Genomic DNA, 17,690 nt, shown 5'->3' with positions numbered 1-17,690 from the left:
ACTACCCAGTATTTATTAATTATAGCAGTAACTCAAACATATCTATCTAAATGAGTTTTGTACTACAAAGTAATCTCCTAAAAGTAAAAAAATGAATTTATTCCCAAGATGATGCCAATACTCCAAACTTTTCACAACTTCTCTTTAGAGAAGAAGTATGTAGTTTATAAACTATAGCAGGGAAGAATCACTCGCATTACTTTAAAATCTCCAAAATATATGTATAGAACAATAATAATTGGGGCGCCTGGGTGGCTCACTGGGTTAGGTGTCCACCTTGGGCTAGGGTCATTATCCCAGGGTCCTGGATCGAGCCCCACATGGGGCTCTCTGCTCAGCGGGGAATCTGCTTCTCCCTCTCCCTCTGCCATTCTCCCTGCTTGTGCTCTCTGGCTCTCTCTGTCAAATAAATAAATAAAATCTTTAAAAAATAGTAATAATAATAACTGAACTCTCGAAGATAAGAGACTATGTCTTCCTTGAAATCTCTTCTCCCTCAGTTCCAGTGTTGCTCCAAAGTGGTTCTTACTCTCATTTCTGGTCCCTTGGCTTCTGTTCTTCCTCACTACATACTCTAGCCATTCCCCAAGGTCATCAATTAATCTCTCCTCTCTTTTTTCCAAGTTTCAACTAATCAGATCCTATACTGACAGCTCTACCCTTGCCAAGAACATCATCTCCAACAAGGACCTCAAAAACAAAACAAAGTAAACAAAACATGTTCAAAGCTAACTTTCCTTTCTTCTCTAAACAGTTCCTTTTCATAACTTTCCTGTTCTATTAAAAACCACTACTGTCCATTGGTCATCCACAGTTGAAATTTCTAACATTTCTGACTCTGTCCTTTTCATTTCTCCTCACACCCAGTCATGAGTCAAGGCTAGTAGAGAGCAAAATTCCTTCACCCACTATCCCCCACTTGTCCATCCTCCCCACCTCCAGCCCCTATTACCTCTCATTAGGGCTACTACAATAGTTTCCTAATTCCAATATGCCCAAACCACTCTAACCCAGGTCACATGCTACAGCCCAAGTGACTTCCTAAAGTGCACTTACCATGGCCCATCACCTCTCAGAAAACTTGGAGGCTCTACGGCACCTACCTCACGGACCCAGTACTCAGCGTCTTCCACGCATTAACCACAATCTATTTCTATTGCTTTATCACCAGCAATAACTCTCTCTTAAATATACATTGACACAGACACTCATATTCTGTACTGCAATCAAGATAAATTACAGAGAAGTCCCCATAATGTCTGATTAATCCTGTCTGCTGCAATAGTTCACAGGGATGCCTTGGAGCTGACAGCAGTCAACAAATATCCAGTGAATGAATGAATGAATCAATGAATGAATAGAATGACTTACCCTTCCCTCCCGCATCTCTATATAATCACATCCTACCTGTCTTCAGAGTTCATTTCAAAGAAGCTTTGTTCATGAAATAATCTCACCAGTAAAAAGTAATCACCTCTTCCTCTAAAATCTCATGGCCCCTTATCTTCCAACCCACTCAACATCCTCTATCCAAAAATATTTGTTACTTATCTCAACCACCAGACTTTACATTTCTTTTTTTTTAAGATTTTATTTATTTATTTGAGATAAAGAGCAAGTGAAAGAGAGAGGGAGAGAGAGAAAGCATGAGTGGCGGGGAGGGGCAGAGGGAGACAGAGAAGCAGACTTTACATTTCTTAAGGATAAGGTAACTGAGTAATATAATTGAGAGAGAGAACCAACCACCTCTAATAGTTGATTATTTTCTTAATTTGCCTACCAATATTTAAATTCTTTGAAGGCAAAAATTTGTATTTGTTTCTTTTCTCCCCACCTCTACTACCACCCCTAGCACTGGACACAGTATCTAACACATGAAGTGTCTACTACACAGTTAGTGAATATCTATTCATTGTGTCAAATATTGTGAAGGTAATTCAAAAAGGCTAATTCAAAAATATTTTAGAATGCCCATATAGTTTTACAAAGTGATAAGTTTTAACACTCGTTTTGGATATTTAGTCTGGTATTTAATAAACCAATTAAGAGCCTAAAAATACTAATCTTGTTATGAAATTAACATGGTACCTTACACAGAATAGACACATAAAAGGTTATTGCATGAAAAAATAAATGAACGAACAAATTAAGGTAAAAACACTACTCCTAGCCAATAAATCAGTGGACATTAAATTTCAGAATCAAAACAAAAGGAAAGATCTAAATAGAAATTTTTTTTTATATTTTCCATTCCAGGAAGACTGGCAAGATGAACAGAACTAAATCAATCCCAAAGTCTCTCAGTTAAGTAGACAAGGGACAGACAAAATACAATTGCACAGTTGCATTATCAACATCTCGTGGGTGAAGGTATGTACTGGGATTTAATACTTCTTGCCAGGCCTTTCAGTCAAAAATCCTTTTTCTATAAGCAGCCGCAAGGACAATTTCGAATGGACTGCAACTGAAGTAATAGAAACATCTCAATTATGTCATCAATTAAATGAGAAAAAATGGAAAAACAATGGCTCAAAAGTCTGAAAATCCTGGTACTAGATTTAGCTACTACTTACAACTGGGAGTACGGGCAACCACCAAACATCACATAAGCTTAATCCACCCTATCTATAAAATTAGAGTTATCTGTGTGCCTGGGTGGCTCAGTCAGTGAAGTGTCTGCCTTGGGCTCAGGCTTAGGTCATGATCCCAGGGTCCTGGGATCAAGCTCCACTTTGGGCTCCCTGCTCAGCGGGGAGTCTGCTTCTCCCTTTCCCTCTGCCTGCTGCTCCCCCTGCTTGTGTGTTCTCTCTCTCTCTCTCTCAAATAAGCCAGCCAGGCATCCCAAATAAAAATTTTTTTAAAAAAAGTGAGAGTTGGGGCGCCTGGGTGGCTCAGTTGTTAGGCGTCTGCCTTCGGCTCAGGGTGTGATCCCGGGGTCCTGGGATCGAGCCCCATGTCGGACTCCTCTGCTGGGAGCCTGCTTCTTCCTCTCCCACTCCTCCTGCTGTGTTCCCTCTCTCGCTGGCTGTCTCTCTCTCTGTCAAATAAATAAATAAATCTTTAAAAAAAAAAAAAAAGTGAGAATTATCTGGGAAGAAAAAACTATTCTTAAGAGATGCTTAAACTACGGGCCGCCTGGGTGGCTCAGTCGCCTGGGTGGCAGTCGCTAAGCGTCTGCCTTCGGCCCAGGGCATGATCCTGGGGTCCTGGGATTGAGCCCCGCATAGGGCTCCCTGCTCTGCTGGGAGCCTGCTTCTTCCTCTCCCACTCCCCCTGCTTGTGTTCCCTCTCTCACTGGCTGTGTCTCTCTCTGTCAAATAAATAAATAAAACCTTAAAAAAAAAAAAAAAAGGATGCTTAAAATAAAAATGGTGGTTAAAAGCAAAAAAATTTTAACATTGTCTGACAAGGTTTTCAATGTGTGTAAATTAATAAATATGACAATTATAACATAAAGCGGAGAGGTTAAAAGGACTTAAATGGTGATAAGGTTTCCACATCCCTCTTAAAGTGGTAAAATATTAATTCTAAGTAGATTGAAAAGTTAGGTATATATTATCATCTCTAGAGCAGCCATTAAGAAAACTATACAAAGAAATATAGTCAAAAAAACTCAGTATTGAGGCGCCAGGGTGGCTCAGTCAGTTAAGCATCTGCCTTCAGTTCAGGTCATGGTCCTGGGGTCCTAGGATCAAGCTCCGTATTGGGCTCCTTGGTCAGCGGACAGCCTGTTTCCCCCCTCCCTCTGCCTGCAGCACCCCCTGCTTGTGCTCGCTCGCCCTCTCTGTGTCAAATAAACAAACAAAATCTTAAAAAAAAACAAAACTCAGTATTAAAATGAAATACTAAAATATATTCAAATCATCTAAAATAAGGAAGGAAAGGAGAAACAATGGAACAAAAAATTGGAAAACAGAAACCAAACAGTAAAATTAGTAGCCTTAAATCTAACCATATCAATAATTACATTAAATGTAAATGGTCTAAACACAACAATTAAAGACAGAGATTGTCAGAATAGATTAAAGAACAAGACCCAACTACATCTATCTACAAGAAATCCACTGTAAATATAGCGGTATAGGTAAATTAAAAGTAAAAACAGTAAGGGCACCTGGGTGGCTCAGTCAGTTAAGCGTCTGCCTTTGGCTCAGGTCATGATCCCAAGGTCCTGAGATTGAGTCCCCCATCAGGCTCCCAGCTCATCAGGGAGTCTGCTTCTCCCTCTGCCCCTCCCCCCCACTCATGCTTGCTCTCGCGCTCTCTCTCTCTCTCTAATAAATAAAATCTTCTAAAAAAAGTGAAAAGTAAAACATAGCTCTACTCATAATCACCAAAAAGGGGAAATAACACAAATGCTCAAGGGTTTTTATTAACTTGGGTACATCCATACAATGGATTACTTAATAAAAAATAATTATTAATACATACACACAATAACATGGATGAATCTCTAAGGGATTACCCTGAGTGAAAGAAGCCAGTGTCAAAAGGTTACATACCAAATGACTTCATTTACATGACACTGTGGAAAAGACAAAACTACAGCAATTAAGAACAGAACAGACAATTGTCTGATCCCAGCTTCAGGTGCAAGGGCAACATGAAAAGCTTTCTGGAATGACAGAACAGATGGAAACCTGATTTTGGTAGTAATTATAGAAATTTGTACATGTGTTAAAACTCATAGAACTGTACACCAAAAAAGTCAATTTTACTGTCATTTAAAAGTAAAATAAAGATTAACAGAATGATCTCTGTGAACCCTTCCAGGCTATGATTTTATGAATGAGAAGAAGAGAGGAGTGTGAAAGGAAGATGAAAGGAGGAGAGCGAATACTAAATCCTAATGGCATAAAAGCCACTACTCATAAAAACCTCCTGATTACTGCACAAAATAAACAAAGCAAACCCAATCTTCAGAAATTCATTCCCAGAAGAGGCTAAGAAAACCAGACATTCAGATCCAAAATGTGGATATTAGAAAATGTCTGTGAATGGCTCTTCTTGTCTGTTTTCTATATTTTATACTTTCAAGAAGCTGCCAATTTCTCCTGGCGAAGTGCCACTTTCCTTGCTTGGGGTTACTCAATTTACAAGCATTCCTTTATTTATACCCTATACTCAATGATGGGGTCTTTGGCAGTCACAATAAAGACTCTGCCAGAAAGATCAGGGCTCCTCACCCGGAACTAAGGTCCCTGCGGGGCGCAGCTCACGCGTGACTGACCTAAAGCCCCAAGGCGGGAGGTCTTTGTCACAGGTCAGAAAGCATCCCCTACCACCAAAGCCCCCAAAGGAGGAAGCCGCTGGAGCCCAGGCTCTGGGCACTTCTCCCTCCTCAGAACAGCCAGACTGCCTCGGGTGCAGCTGGCCGTTTTGAGGGCTGCCCGGGTGTGGAGCGTGCGCTCTGCAGAAGGCTCTGCCCAGTGACCTTGGGTAAGTCCCTTCCTCTTCCAAAGTACAGCGGTAATCTGGGTATTCTGTTTAAGGGAGCTTCCCATCGCCGTCTCCGAGTCCGGACTTTCTAGGAACCCCCACCTCCCCGACAGGAGCCCGCCTCCCACTCAGATCCCATCCCCGCCTAACCCCCCCCCCCCCCACCGCTCACGGGGAGCCCAGAGGGGACTTAAGTACCCGCCCGAAGGCACGGCCCGAAGGCAAGAGGGAGGCAGAACCGCCAAATCCCGGCCTCTGGCCCCTCTGCGCTGAGCAGGCCGCCCGGCCGCATTCCTGCTCACCCCTCCCTGGGGTCACCGCCCGCCGGGGCCGGCTTCCCCCACCCGGGGGTGCTGGAGCGCGCGCCGGGGAGGGCCGGGGTAGGGGCACCGGGGTCGGGGGGGGGGGCCCACCTTGAGCTGGGATTTAGAGACCTTGCCGCTGTGGTCCAGGTCGAGTGCGGTGAAGGCGTGCCAGATGGCCTTGAGCAGCTCGTCCTTTAAGCCCCCCATGGCCGCGGCGTGGCTACCCAACTGCCGGCCTACCTCGCCGACCCCAAGGCGAGTCTGACGCCCCTCCGCCAGCGCCGCCTCAGCCACCCGCCCTTCAGTCACCTGACCGCGGCAGGCCCCGCCCCCGCCAGGCCCCGCCCACCCGGCTCTGGCCCGGAGCCGGGCGCGCTGGGGTGGGAACGCGGGCTGGACTCGGGAGCGGACGGGGCTTCCCCCGCGGCGGGCCTCTCCGTCCGGCTTGGGCTCTGTGCACTATCCCGCAGGTCCCTCGTGTTCCCCAGACCGCCTCGGGCCACCTTTGGGGCTTGCGTGCCCACCAAACAAGACCCCCATTCCGAGGAAAAATATGAGAGTCGGGGTGAGCAGCCAACAGCCCCGCGCCCCGCAGTGAAAAGAAGGAGCCCCGTGTCTGTCCCGCGGACGCGCCCCGTCTTGGAGAGAACTAACTGGAGGCGGAAAAGTCCCCGAGCAGGGGCGCCAATGCTAGCGCGGGGGAGGGGAGGCAGGGAAGGACTGAGGCGGGAAGGTTTATATTAATTTTTCAAACGTTTCTTGATGCCTACAGTGTCGTGGGCTGTGGGGGCACAGAGACGAGGGTTAAGGTTGGTTTAGAAGCCACAGAGTCGGCAACCTTTTCTCCGTAACCCTGTAACCCTCGGCTGTTGAGGGTCAGTTCACAACTTAGGGTTTGACCCCTGTTATTGTGCCGTTCCTGGTATTTCTGTGCTTGCACAATAGGAGTTATGAGAGAATTACAGCAAACCACTCCACCGATTTTACTAGTCAGAATGGGTGGACCGTTTAAAAGAACACATCCAAGCCTCTAAGATCGTCCTTGTCATCCGCTAACAATGGTCACCTGAGCTCTTTGGGCTTCGAATTCTCCGCAGGCCAGTGAGCATCTTGCACCAGCTGTTCTGGAGCGGTTCTTGTAGTGTTCACATCCTAGGATAATAAGGATTGCTGGCTGACTCCAATCTGATGAAGTCACCACGCAGTCAGTGCCTTGGCTCTCCAATCCAAGACTAAATCTGGACAATATGGGGAGAAGAACAAATACCAAGAGTTTTCAAAAGGAGATCATTCTCAGATCAAGTTTGGTTTTGTTTTCCTCTTTTATGTTTCTAAATACATACGTACCTTATAAAAAAGGAAAAGATCATCATAAGGAAGGGGGATTGGGAAAAAGCAGAAAAAGAAGGAACTGCTCAACGAGCTGGAGACCAAAGGGAACTTGGTGGGCCAGAGGAAAGGATAGCCTAGGTGAAGGGAGGGGGCAGAAGCAAAGGCGCTGCCAGGCCCTCCCTGTGAGGGCCCTTGAGGCCCTACCCCACTTTATCACCATTAGTCACGACTTATCTTGACGTGCCAGTATCGTTTCTATCATTTATCTTCCCCAACTCCAGTCCAAATCTGCCAGTCAGGAAAAACACATGATTCAACCTTTAATTTCTGAATGCCGACTCAGTTTTCCCTGGGCAGTGACAAAAAAGAAACCCTCCTAATTCTCAGGGTTCAGCTTAACCACTAGATGGTTCTCTCAGTATCTGTTAGCACCAAACAGGTATTTCAAAGCCTATATATATATATATATATATATCACATGACTAGGACTTTCTGAACTTCCAAATGCCCATTTCTCCCACAATCCCAATTCTTATAATCCAAACAAATTTTAAAGCAGAATTATGTCATGAAAAGAACTATGCTTTGGAACCTGTCAGATTATATTAGTTCTCTATTACCGTGTAACCAGTTAACCCTAAATTTAGCTTAAAACAATAATAAACATCATCTCAAAAAAGAAAAAAAATAAACATTATCTCATATTTTTCAGTGGCAGGGATGGGACACAAAATTTGTCTCTTTAATTCACAGTTCTTCAGATGAAGTGGAGCTCCAATCAAGAAGCCTCATACACCTGGACCTGACTGATGCAATCCTGGACTTCAAGGCAATTCCATGAAAGGGACACGAATTATAGTGGCTGGGATGAGGTAAGGACTATGGTGGATGGTCTCCAAGATGGCAGCAATTAACTCTGTTCCTTTCTATGGATCCGTTGACTGATCTAAATATCAAGAGGTAGTTGTGCCTGGGTGGCTCAGTTGGTTAAGCATCTGCTTTCAGGTCAGGTCATGATCCCAGGGTCCTGGGATTGAGCCCTGCATGGGGCTCCCTGCTCATTGGGAAGCCTGCTTCTCGAGAACCTCTCCCTCTCCCTCTGTTGCTCCCCCTGCTTGTGCTGTCTCATGCTCTCTCTCTGTCAAATAAATAAATAAAATATTTTTAAATAAATAAATAAAATATCAAGAGGTAAATCTAATTCCCCTCCCCTCGCATATGAGCTGGACTGAGTGGCTTGTTTGACCAACAGAATGTGGCGGAAGTAACAGCTTGGGACTTCTGAACCAGATCACAAAAAGCCTTTCAGCTTTCACCTGGATTTCTTGAATTCTTACTCTTGGAATGCTCCCTCTTGGAACATTGCTGTCATGCTGTGAAAAGCTAAGGTCACATGGAAAAACCGCATGAAGAGAGAAAACTATGCTGGCCACATCCCAGCTGTTTCAAACATACCAGCCTAGACATCAGATATATAAATGAAGGAACCATCTTAGACGTTATAGTCCCAGCAGACACTACATGGAAAAGAACCCAACTCCCAGACATACGACCCCAGTCAAGCTGTCCCTATCATCTCCAGCCATTTTTGAGCCAAAACAGCTGAGGCCCCAAACATAGGGAAGCAAAGACAAACCATCCCTTCTGTGCCCTGCCCGAACTTCTGACCCACTGAATCATGAGCCTAATGAAATGGTAGTTGTTTCATGCCACTAAATTTTGAGTGGTTTGTTATGTAGCATTAGATAACTGAACAACAGTGAAAAGATAATGTTCCCAAAATAATGTTTCCTTCCCCTGCCCACCAAAGAAGATTCTGGTCTGGTCTACTCATTCTTCCCTTCTCCTGCCTTCCAGGAGGGTCCTACCTTCCCAGACTAGTTCTTTTTTTTTTTTTTAAGATTTTCTTTGTTTATTTGACAGAGAGAGAGAGAGACAGCCAGCGAGAGAGGAAGGGAACACAGGCAGGGGGAGTGGGAGAGGAAGAAGCAGGCTCCCAGCAGAGGAGCCTGATGTGGGGCTCGATCCCAGGACTCTGGGATCACGCCCTGAGCCGAGAGCAGATGCTTAATGACTGCGCCACCCAGGCACCCCCTTCCCAGACTAGTTCTTAAGCTGTTTTTTATCATGGAGAGTTAGGAAGAAAGGAAGAGGGAAAGAAGACCACAATGCAGAAACTGGGGGGGGGGGGGGGGAGTGGACACGGTTGTTGAGAAGAAAGGAAAACCAGCTCTCGTATGTAAAGGCAATGGGTAGGAAAAGGGGGACTTTAACAGGTCTCATGGAAGACTGCATAACTCCACAGCTATGGATAAAGGATTTGAAACCTTATAGATAAAGGATTTGAAACCTTTTCGATAAAGGATTTGAAACCTTTTCAAATAGATTTGGCTGGATGGATTTTGATCTTGCGTTCAGGACTAGCTTAATTATGGCTAATACTTGTGGCTTCTAAGTGTTACAGACAAGTGGCATTCCCTCCCCTTGGACTGCATTCCAGGCCACCCCGTGTTTTTCTGCTAAGTGCTACAAAGGAAAGGTATGGGTTGGTATGAGTGTGTACAGGCGGACATGCTGCTCTCTCAGAGACAGGGAAAGCTGCAAATGAGGAGTGACAGCTGAGTCCGGAAGGATGAGTTGTAGCTAACTGGGCCAAAGTGAGAGAAGAAACTTCCAGACAAATAACAGCCTGGACAAAGTGCGGTTTAGTCAAGAAACCCAAGTGAAGGCCAGTGTGGAGTATGGCGAGCAGCGGTGAGAGCAGAGATGTGAGAAGACGTTGGTGAGGTTGGCATCTGAGGCCAAATAAGCCAGGAGTGCCAGGCCTGTCAGTTAGGTCTGTAGAGCTCTTATCTTCCCCAGGGGTCTGAAATACCCTGTAATCAGTGGCACAATCTGGCAGCGAGAAGCAGAAATGCTGAACAACTGAGCCTGAAGTTGCAGGTGTGGGAGTAGTGTCCAGCCCCTGGCCTCTCGGCTGCCGATAGCATCTTCATAACTGCCATACCACAGCTTTCCTGGGGACAAGGAGAATCTTCTGTTTCCACGGGAAATTTCAGAAATCGGTCCCAGAGTTTAAGTAGCACCTCAGGGAGTCAGGCCCACTCCACATCATCACAGCCAGGTGACATTGCAGTCCCGTCAACTGGGAATAACAATAGCCCTCTCTGCCTCACGGGGTGGGTTATTGTGAGGAACAAATAAGATACCATCTGTGAAAGCACCCATAATCACTAAAGCCTATCCAAATGGGAGGGGCCATAGTGACGAACGAGAAGAGGAGAATAATAATAGAGTTCTGATGCCAACAAGGACAAAAACTTCTGAGGCTTTAGGGTTGGGTGGTTTGCTTAAGGTGAAAAAGCCGCAAAATTTGATCTTTTAACGATAAGAACCATGTGACAGGGCTAATTCTTAAAGCCTTCTCAGACAACAGTAGATGGAGTTTAGGCTGAGCCCAACGTTCTATGGAATATTCTGATTTAATGATCTTCTACTGAGACCAAATCCAGATCTACTGACCCACTGAATGCATGAAAATCAATGTCGACATTACCCACTGAGGGTAGGGATAAGGGTAGGCTTCTCAAAGGTGGTGATTGAGTCTTGAAAATTACAAAAGTTTACTGACAGCTGGAGAGGAGAAGGAAGGGCATTCCAGAAAGACGTAGCTAAATGTGCAGAAGTATGAAAGCCCCCCCAAAAAACAAAAAGTTTGTGGGAGATGAAGGAGAAGGAAGAATGTAGAATGGTATTTCGGCTAGGGGCACCTAGGTGGCTCAGTTAGTTAAGCGTCTGCCTTCCGCTCAGGTCATGATCCTAGAGTCCCAGGATCAGGCCGAGTAGGCTTCTCTGCTCAGCAGGGAGTCTGCTTCTCCCTCTCCCTCTGCCCCTCCTCCTCCCCCTGCTCATGCTCTCTCTCTCAAATAAATAAATAAAATCTTAAAAAAAATAATGGTATTTTGGCTACATGATATTGTGATTTATAATAAGAAATATATATAGTTGACCCTTGAACAATGTGGGGATTAGAGGCACCGACCACCTCACAGCTGAAAATTCACGTATAATTTTCAACCTCCTCAAAACTTAACTGCTGATAGCCTACTGTTGACTGAAAGCCTTACGGATGACATGAACAGTCAACATATATTTTATATATGTATTATATACTGAATTCTTACAATAAAGTAAGCTAGAGAAAAGAAAATGTTGTTAAGAAAATCATAAGGAGGAGAAAATACATTTGTAGTACCTACCGTTTCAAAAAAAAATCCACATATAAGTGGACCCATGCAGTTCAAACATGTGTTGTTCAAGGGTCAACTGTATTTGGCCTTCTTCCAATCCCTAGCACAGAACTCCTAAAACCCATCAATTTCCTAAGTGATGAGAATGAGTAAATTGTCTTTTGTTATGTTAATGAACTTTTAGAAAGCACCTAAGGATGAGGGCTTGTTGCCAGTGGAGCCAACCGTATCACTAGAAGATTGGAACTTTCAGTCCCACTCTGACCTCCAAGGGAGGGGAGAGGGGCTGAAGGTTTAATCAAGCAGCAATGACCAGTGATTAAATCATTCATGTCTATGTAATAAAGCCTCCATAAAAGCCCAAAAAGACAAGGTTTGAAGAGTTTTCTGGGTTCGTGAACCAGAACACACCCATGTGTGAGGCTCCAAACTCTACAGCTTCTGTGTGCAGGACCCTGTTTATCTCTTCATCTGGCCGTTCATTCACATTCTTTAAAATCTTTTGTAATATGCCAGTAATCTAGTAAGTAAACTGGTTTCCTGAGTTCTGTGAGCCACTCTAGCAAATCAACTGGACCCAAGGAAGAGGGGTGTAGGAACCTCTGATTTCTAGCTAGTCTGTCGGAAGCACTGGTAATAACCCATGCTTGGACTGGTGATTAGCATCTGACTTGTGGGACTGAGCCCTTAACCTGTGGCATCTGTTGCTATCTTCAGGTAGATCATGTCAGAACTGACACCAGCTAATGTTGGAGAATTGCTTGGTGTAGGGAAAAAACCCACACATCAGAACTGGTTTCAGAATCATAGGCTAAGACACCTTGGTCTTTGCAGTCAGAAAGACGACCCAAGAGAGAGGGGTTTTTTTAGGTGACACTGAATACAAAAGCCAGATAGAGCCTCCAAATGAGTAGTAAAATCTACTAGATTTCACTTCTGGTAAAAGGACTAGACAGAGAGGAGGGGAATTTGGTAGAAAAGCAGTAGTGCAGAAATCAGGGACAGCAGCCAAACCAAAGCTCCGAACCCAAGGGTGGGAGGCAGAGCGTGAAGAAGTGCTGATTTGTACATGGTTCCTGTGATCAAAGGCAAGAGGGTGACCTGAGAGCTTATGGGTTAATGTTCAGTCCAGATGTGACATACAAGTAGATGGGTGGAGGAGAACAGCTAGAGAAACTAGGGCCCAGGGAACACCAAAACTTAAGGGGTGGTTTGAAGAGGAGTCCTTGAAAAGGGCTAAGAAAATGCAGCCAGAGAGGTGCAAAGTCTCCCTAGCCTCTAGTACTTCTCTCAGCTCCGCTCTCCCTTCACAGTGGCCCTCATTCTTGAGTTAATTCTTGACCCTTCCCCTCCGCCCTCTCCATCAAAACTTCTGAGTATAAGAAAGCAATCTGAGTTAAAGCAATCCACATTTAGGTTTGAATGACCAATGCTTCTCTACCTTCAGCCAGCCCTGAGTGTTAATCTCTAAGCATAAATTAATCTCCAGTGGATAAACTTTCAGCCTACTTGGGAATGGTAAAGAAAACTTCAGTTGTGGCCACCCTGGCTATTTACTTCAGACTGGGGGAGAGAAGCAGAGGAGAGAATTGAAAGCAGCTATAAAGCCCCTCTGAAGTCCTAATTTAGTGACACTCATGTGGTTCCCTCTTTCCCACCCCCCATTTTTATTTTTCATTTTTAATTTAATTTAATTTAATTTTTTAGTAGTTTGGGGCGTGGAGCCCAACGCAGGGCTTGAACTCACAACCCTGAGATCAAGACCTGAGCTGAGATCAAGAGTTGGACACTTAAGCAACTGAGCCACCCAGGAGCCCCTTCCCCTCATTTTTAATGGGGGGCATCCATGGTTTGAATCTGCTGGAAATGTCAAACTGACAGCCATGCATACCTAGAAATTCTGGGAACCAGGACAAGCCAAACAGTGGGGTGTAGTTCAGTTTCAGGCTGAATATCCTTCTTTCTTCTTCCCCTTTATTCCCTCCCAGCAAGGACAGAACAATTTAGGCCCTCAGACTCCACACAGGAAACTGATATAGAGAAGAGGACATCTCTTTCCATCCACTCTCCTTCCGGGAGAGGCATCACACATCTTTTCTTCTGGTATGAAAAACAGTTTGGAGTTTCCTCAAAAAATTAAAAATAGAATGATCTTATAATCCAGCAATCTCACTCTGAGTATACATCCAAAGGAAATGAAATCAGTATCTTGGAGAGATCTGCATTTCCATGTTCATGGCAGCATTGTTGACAACAAACACAATATGGAAACAATCTAAAAGTCCCTAAGTCCATTGACAGGTGACTGGATAAAGAAAATGTGGTATATAGTAAATATAAAATGGAATATTATTCAGCCTTTGTAAAGAAGGAAATCTTGACATTTGTGACAACATGGGTGAAGCTGGAAGACATTATACTAACTGAATTGAGTCAGACACAAAAAGACAAATACAGCATGATCTCACTTATATGTGAATCTCATATAGTCAAACTCATAGAAGCAGAGAGTAGAATGGTGGTTACCAGGGATTGGGGGAAGGGGGAAATAGGAAGGTGTTGGTCAAGGGGTACAAAGTTTTATAAGATGAATACGTTCTGAAGATCAAATGCATAGAAATGTGAATATAGTTTTTAATACTGTATTGTATACTTGAAATTTGATAAAAGGGATAGATCTTAAATGTTCTCAACGCAAAAAAACAGTAGCAAGGTGAAATGATGTATACGTTAATTAGTTTGATTGTGGTGATTATTTTTTAAATGTATTTTTAAAATTTATTTATTTACATAATCTCTATACCCAACGTGGGGCTCAAACCCATGACCCCAACATGCTCTTCCAACTGAGCCAGCCAGGTGCCCGTGGCAATTATTTTTTAAGTTATTTGTACATCAGAACATCAAGTCATGTACCTTAAATATATACAATTTTTATTTGTCATTTATACCTCAATAAAGATAGGAAGAAAACCAGCAAAATCCAAAAAAAGAAAATGAACAAACAAACCACATCTTTTCTTCCATTCTTCACTCATTTCCTTTCTTCCTCCATTTCCTTTCTTATTTTCTTCCTTCCATGAATAACCACTAAACATCTCCTCTGTACCAGGAATCGTGCAGGCGCTGGGAATCCACCAGTGAGCATACAGGTAGCCCTTCCTCTCAACCTAGACTCACAGTTGGGCGGAAGCTCTGTCCCTTCTGCTGGTGACTTGAAGGGCCCCATGTGGATGCTCCTTAGTTACCATTCAAGAACTGCTCAGTAGGCCCTCCTGCTCTTGCCCGTATTTCCAGTCTTTCCCCAACTCTCCGTGACCTAACTTTCAATATACTGGTAGAGTCATCCAAAGGTTTTACCTCCTGGGAAGCAAAGGATTGAGTTTGCAGAATCCGCTTTCTTTCTTTACGATACTTGATTAAAGCACCATCTTGTAACACATTATCAGACCCTCTTTTTTAACCTGGTAATTATGTGACCGTGACCATGAGGTTAGTAATTTTTTTTCCTGTTCTTAGTACAATTCCTGCTTTTTTCACAATTTTTGGCTTGCTCACAGTTCACTGCATGCAATCTTGCCTCATTACACTGAGAGAAATACATATTTATATTTTATATGCAGAATATACATAACAGAAGAGACAAAACAGCCAAAAACATTAACATCTACTTTAAAAATAAAAATCCTTTTGTATTAATTACTTTTTTTAAAAGATTTTTTAAAATTTTATTTATTTGAGAGAGAGCGAGCATGAGCGAGGTGAGGGGCAGAAGGAGAAGCAGACTCCCCCCCTCAGGAGGGAGCCAGATGCAGGACTGGATCCCAGGACTCCATCCCAGGATTGCGGGATCATGACCTGAGCTGAAGGCAAACGCTTAACCAACCCAGGTGCCCCTAGAGTTACTTTTTAAATACTTCTTTTAAACTTTTCACTTTGACTCACAGACTTTTACAAATAAAATCACTAACTGTAATTATTGTTCTTTTTGGTGCTCAAAAGAATCACAACGTGGCCAGTGGGAATCCTCTTATATTGGCTTCATTGCCCAATTAGCACGATTTCAAATATTTTTGGAAGCATCCTTTTCTTGGATGTTACAAGCCCCTCCTGATTTCCCCCTGCTTCAAGACTTGGAATTGGCTATGCTTCAAAAAGCTTTAGAGTCTCTTTAAGGAACATAACAGAATCCAAAATGCAAATGTTCGGTGTGCAAATCAATTTGGTAGTGAGTAAAGTTGTTTCCAGGTGACAGACCTGAATATTGTTCTTTTTAAATCCATCAGTTTGGGGGCACCTGGGTGGCTCAGTCGCTTAAGCTGCTGCCTTCCGCTCAGGTCATGATCCTGGGGTCCTGGGATGGAGCTAGCCTGCTCAGCAGAGAGTCTGCTTCTCCCCTTCCCTTTGCCCCTTCCTCCTTGCAGTGCCCCCCTTCCCCGGCATGTGCTGTCTCTCTCAAATAAATAAATAAAATCTTTTTTAAAAATCCATCAGTTTGCATTAAAACCTTCCATTTTGGGACGCCTGGATGGCGCAGTTGGTTAAGAGTCCGACTCTTGATTTCAGCTCAGGTCATGATCTCATGATCTCAGGGTCGTGGGATTGAGCCCCAAGTGGAGCCCCATGGCAGGCTCCCCATTCAGTGGGGAGTCCGCTTGGAGATTCTCTCCCATTCCCTCTGCCCCTCCCCATGCGTGGTCTCTTGCACACGCTCGCACGCTCTCTCTCAAATAAATAAATAAATCTTTAAAAGAAAAAAACTTTCAATTTTTATCCAACTGGAAATTCCTTTTGTTCAAACATAAAAATATACTTCCTTAATATACCATATACTTCCTTTTTTAACCTCTCACTAAATCTATAATTATAACCTCTTCTCTTTTATAATCTTTATTTGGATCATCTATCACCATTCAGAAGTTTCTTGATTGATGCAAATTTGTTTGCATTCTTTTTCTGGTCCAAAATAAATTTAGTACTCAACTGTAAGAAAGATTTTCCAGTTAACTGTTGTTATCTATACCATGGTTATTTATAAATGACTTGTGCTCTGCTTCAATTCTAATCCTTTTTTTGTAAGAATTCTGGTATAAATATAAAACAAATGAATAGTTTAGTGTTGTAATCAACTCAACTTTGATAACAAAGCAACTCATATATATTTCATGATTTGTTATTGTAATAAGATAATTCAGCGTGTATGGAAAAATTTATATATATATTTATATTTATATATATACATATATATTTTAAAGATTTTATTTATTTATTTGACACAGAGAGAAAGACAGAGAGAGACCGCACAAGCAGGGGGAGAAACAGGATCCCCACTGAGCAGGGAGCCGTTGTGGGACTCAATCCCAGGACCCTGGCATAATGACCTAAGCCAAGGCAGACCCTTACCCGACTAAGCCACCCAGGCATCCCTGGAAAAGTTTATATAAATATGATAATTGCACAGAAAGATAGTATGTTAAGGGTTAGACGGTAGGAGAGAAGGAAGGAAGGCATGAAGAAAGGAAAGAAGGGAGTGAGTGACTAATACATATGGCACATTTGTATTTCCAGGTATTCCAAACAACTGGGTCAATACGTAACAAAAGACAATAGAACCAATTATACAATACTAAGTAAAACTTTAAAAGTACATAATTTCAGGAAACCCCCTATGAAAGGTGTAGGTATGATCAATAACACTGATGGAGCGAGTAAAATTTAATGATTTAAAGGAGTCACGCTTCTATGTAGTGTGTAATTCCATTTGTATGAAATGTCCAGAGTCAGCAACGCCATACAGACAGAAAGTAGTTTGGTGGGTGCCCAGGGTTGGAGGAAGGGGGCATATGGAGAGTGAATGCTAACCAGTTCCTTATTGGAGCAATGAAAATGTTCTTTCTCTTTCCTTTCTTTTCTTTTTTTTAAAGTAGACCCCATGCGCAATGTGGAGCTTGAACCGATGATCCTGAGATCAAGAGTCGCATGCTGTACTGACTGAGCCAACCGGGCGCCGCTCCATGAAAATGTTCTAACATTGATTGTGTAATGGTGGCACAGCTCTGAAGATACTAAAAACCATTGAATTGTATACTTTAAATGGTCAGTTGTATGCTATGTGAATTTTATCTCAATAAAGCTGTCGTGAAAGTGAGGGCAGCCTGATGTCTGGCAGCTCGGGTATAGAAGGGGCCACCCCTCCCCCCTCCAGCCAAGAATCAATTATACGTAACTCCAACCCGCAACCCGCATAAATAACCGAACATAAGTAACCTACAACGTCGGCCAGTATGAAGTGGTTATTTTAACTTGGGATCCACTAAAATTACTGTAACCCTAGAAAGTATCAAAATAAATATTACTTATAAAT

General features: G+C 43.3%; 1 protein-coding gene and 1 long non-coding RNA gene across 2 annotated transcripts in view; one reads left to right on the top strand and one right to left on the bottom strand.

The window, feature by feature from the left end:
* The window catches only part of SWAP70 (switching B cell complex subunit SWAP70), a 69,974-nt gene extending 63,893 nt beyond the window's left edge, over positions 1-6,081 (bottom strand). Inside the window, exon 1 of the mRNA XM_026486136.4 lies at positions 5,853-6,081. Coding sequence (XP_026341921.1) covers positions 5,853-5,951 — 99 coding nt within the window. The 5' untranslated portion in view covers positions 5,952-6,081. The remainder of the gene's footprint in view (positions 1-5,852) is intronic.
* Positions 6,082-6,115: 34 nt separating this feature from the next.
* On the top strand, positions 6,116-17,459 carry LOC130544578 (uncharacterized). Its single transcript, XR_008960979.1, has 3 exons — positions 6,116-6,309; positions 7,830-7,948; positions 17,251-17,459. It is a non-coding gene; the product is annotated as an uncharacterized LOC130544578 (long non-coding RNA).
* Positions 17,460-17,690: the final 231 nt, after the last annotated feature.

The sequence above is a fragment of the Ursus arctos genome, unplaced genomic scaffold, assembly GCF_023065955.2.
Source record: "Ursus arctos isolate Adak ecotype North America unplaced genomic scaffold, UrsArc2.0 scaffold_22, whole genome shotgun sequence".
Taxonomy (NCBI): domain Eukaryota; kingdom Metazoa; phylum Chordata; class Mammalia; order Carnivora; family Ursidae; genus Ursus; species Ursus arctos.
Note: the sequence above shows the minus strand (reverse complement) of the source record. Positions and strands in the feature narration are given on the sequence as shown.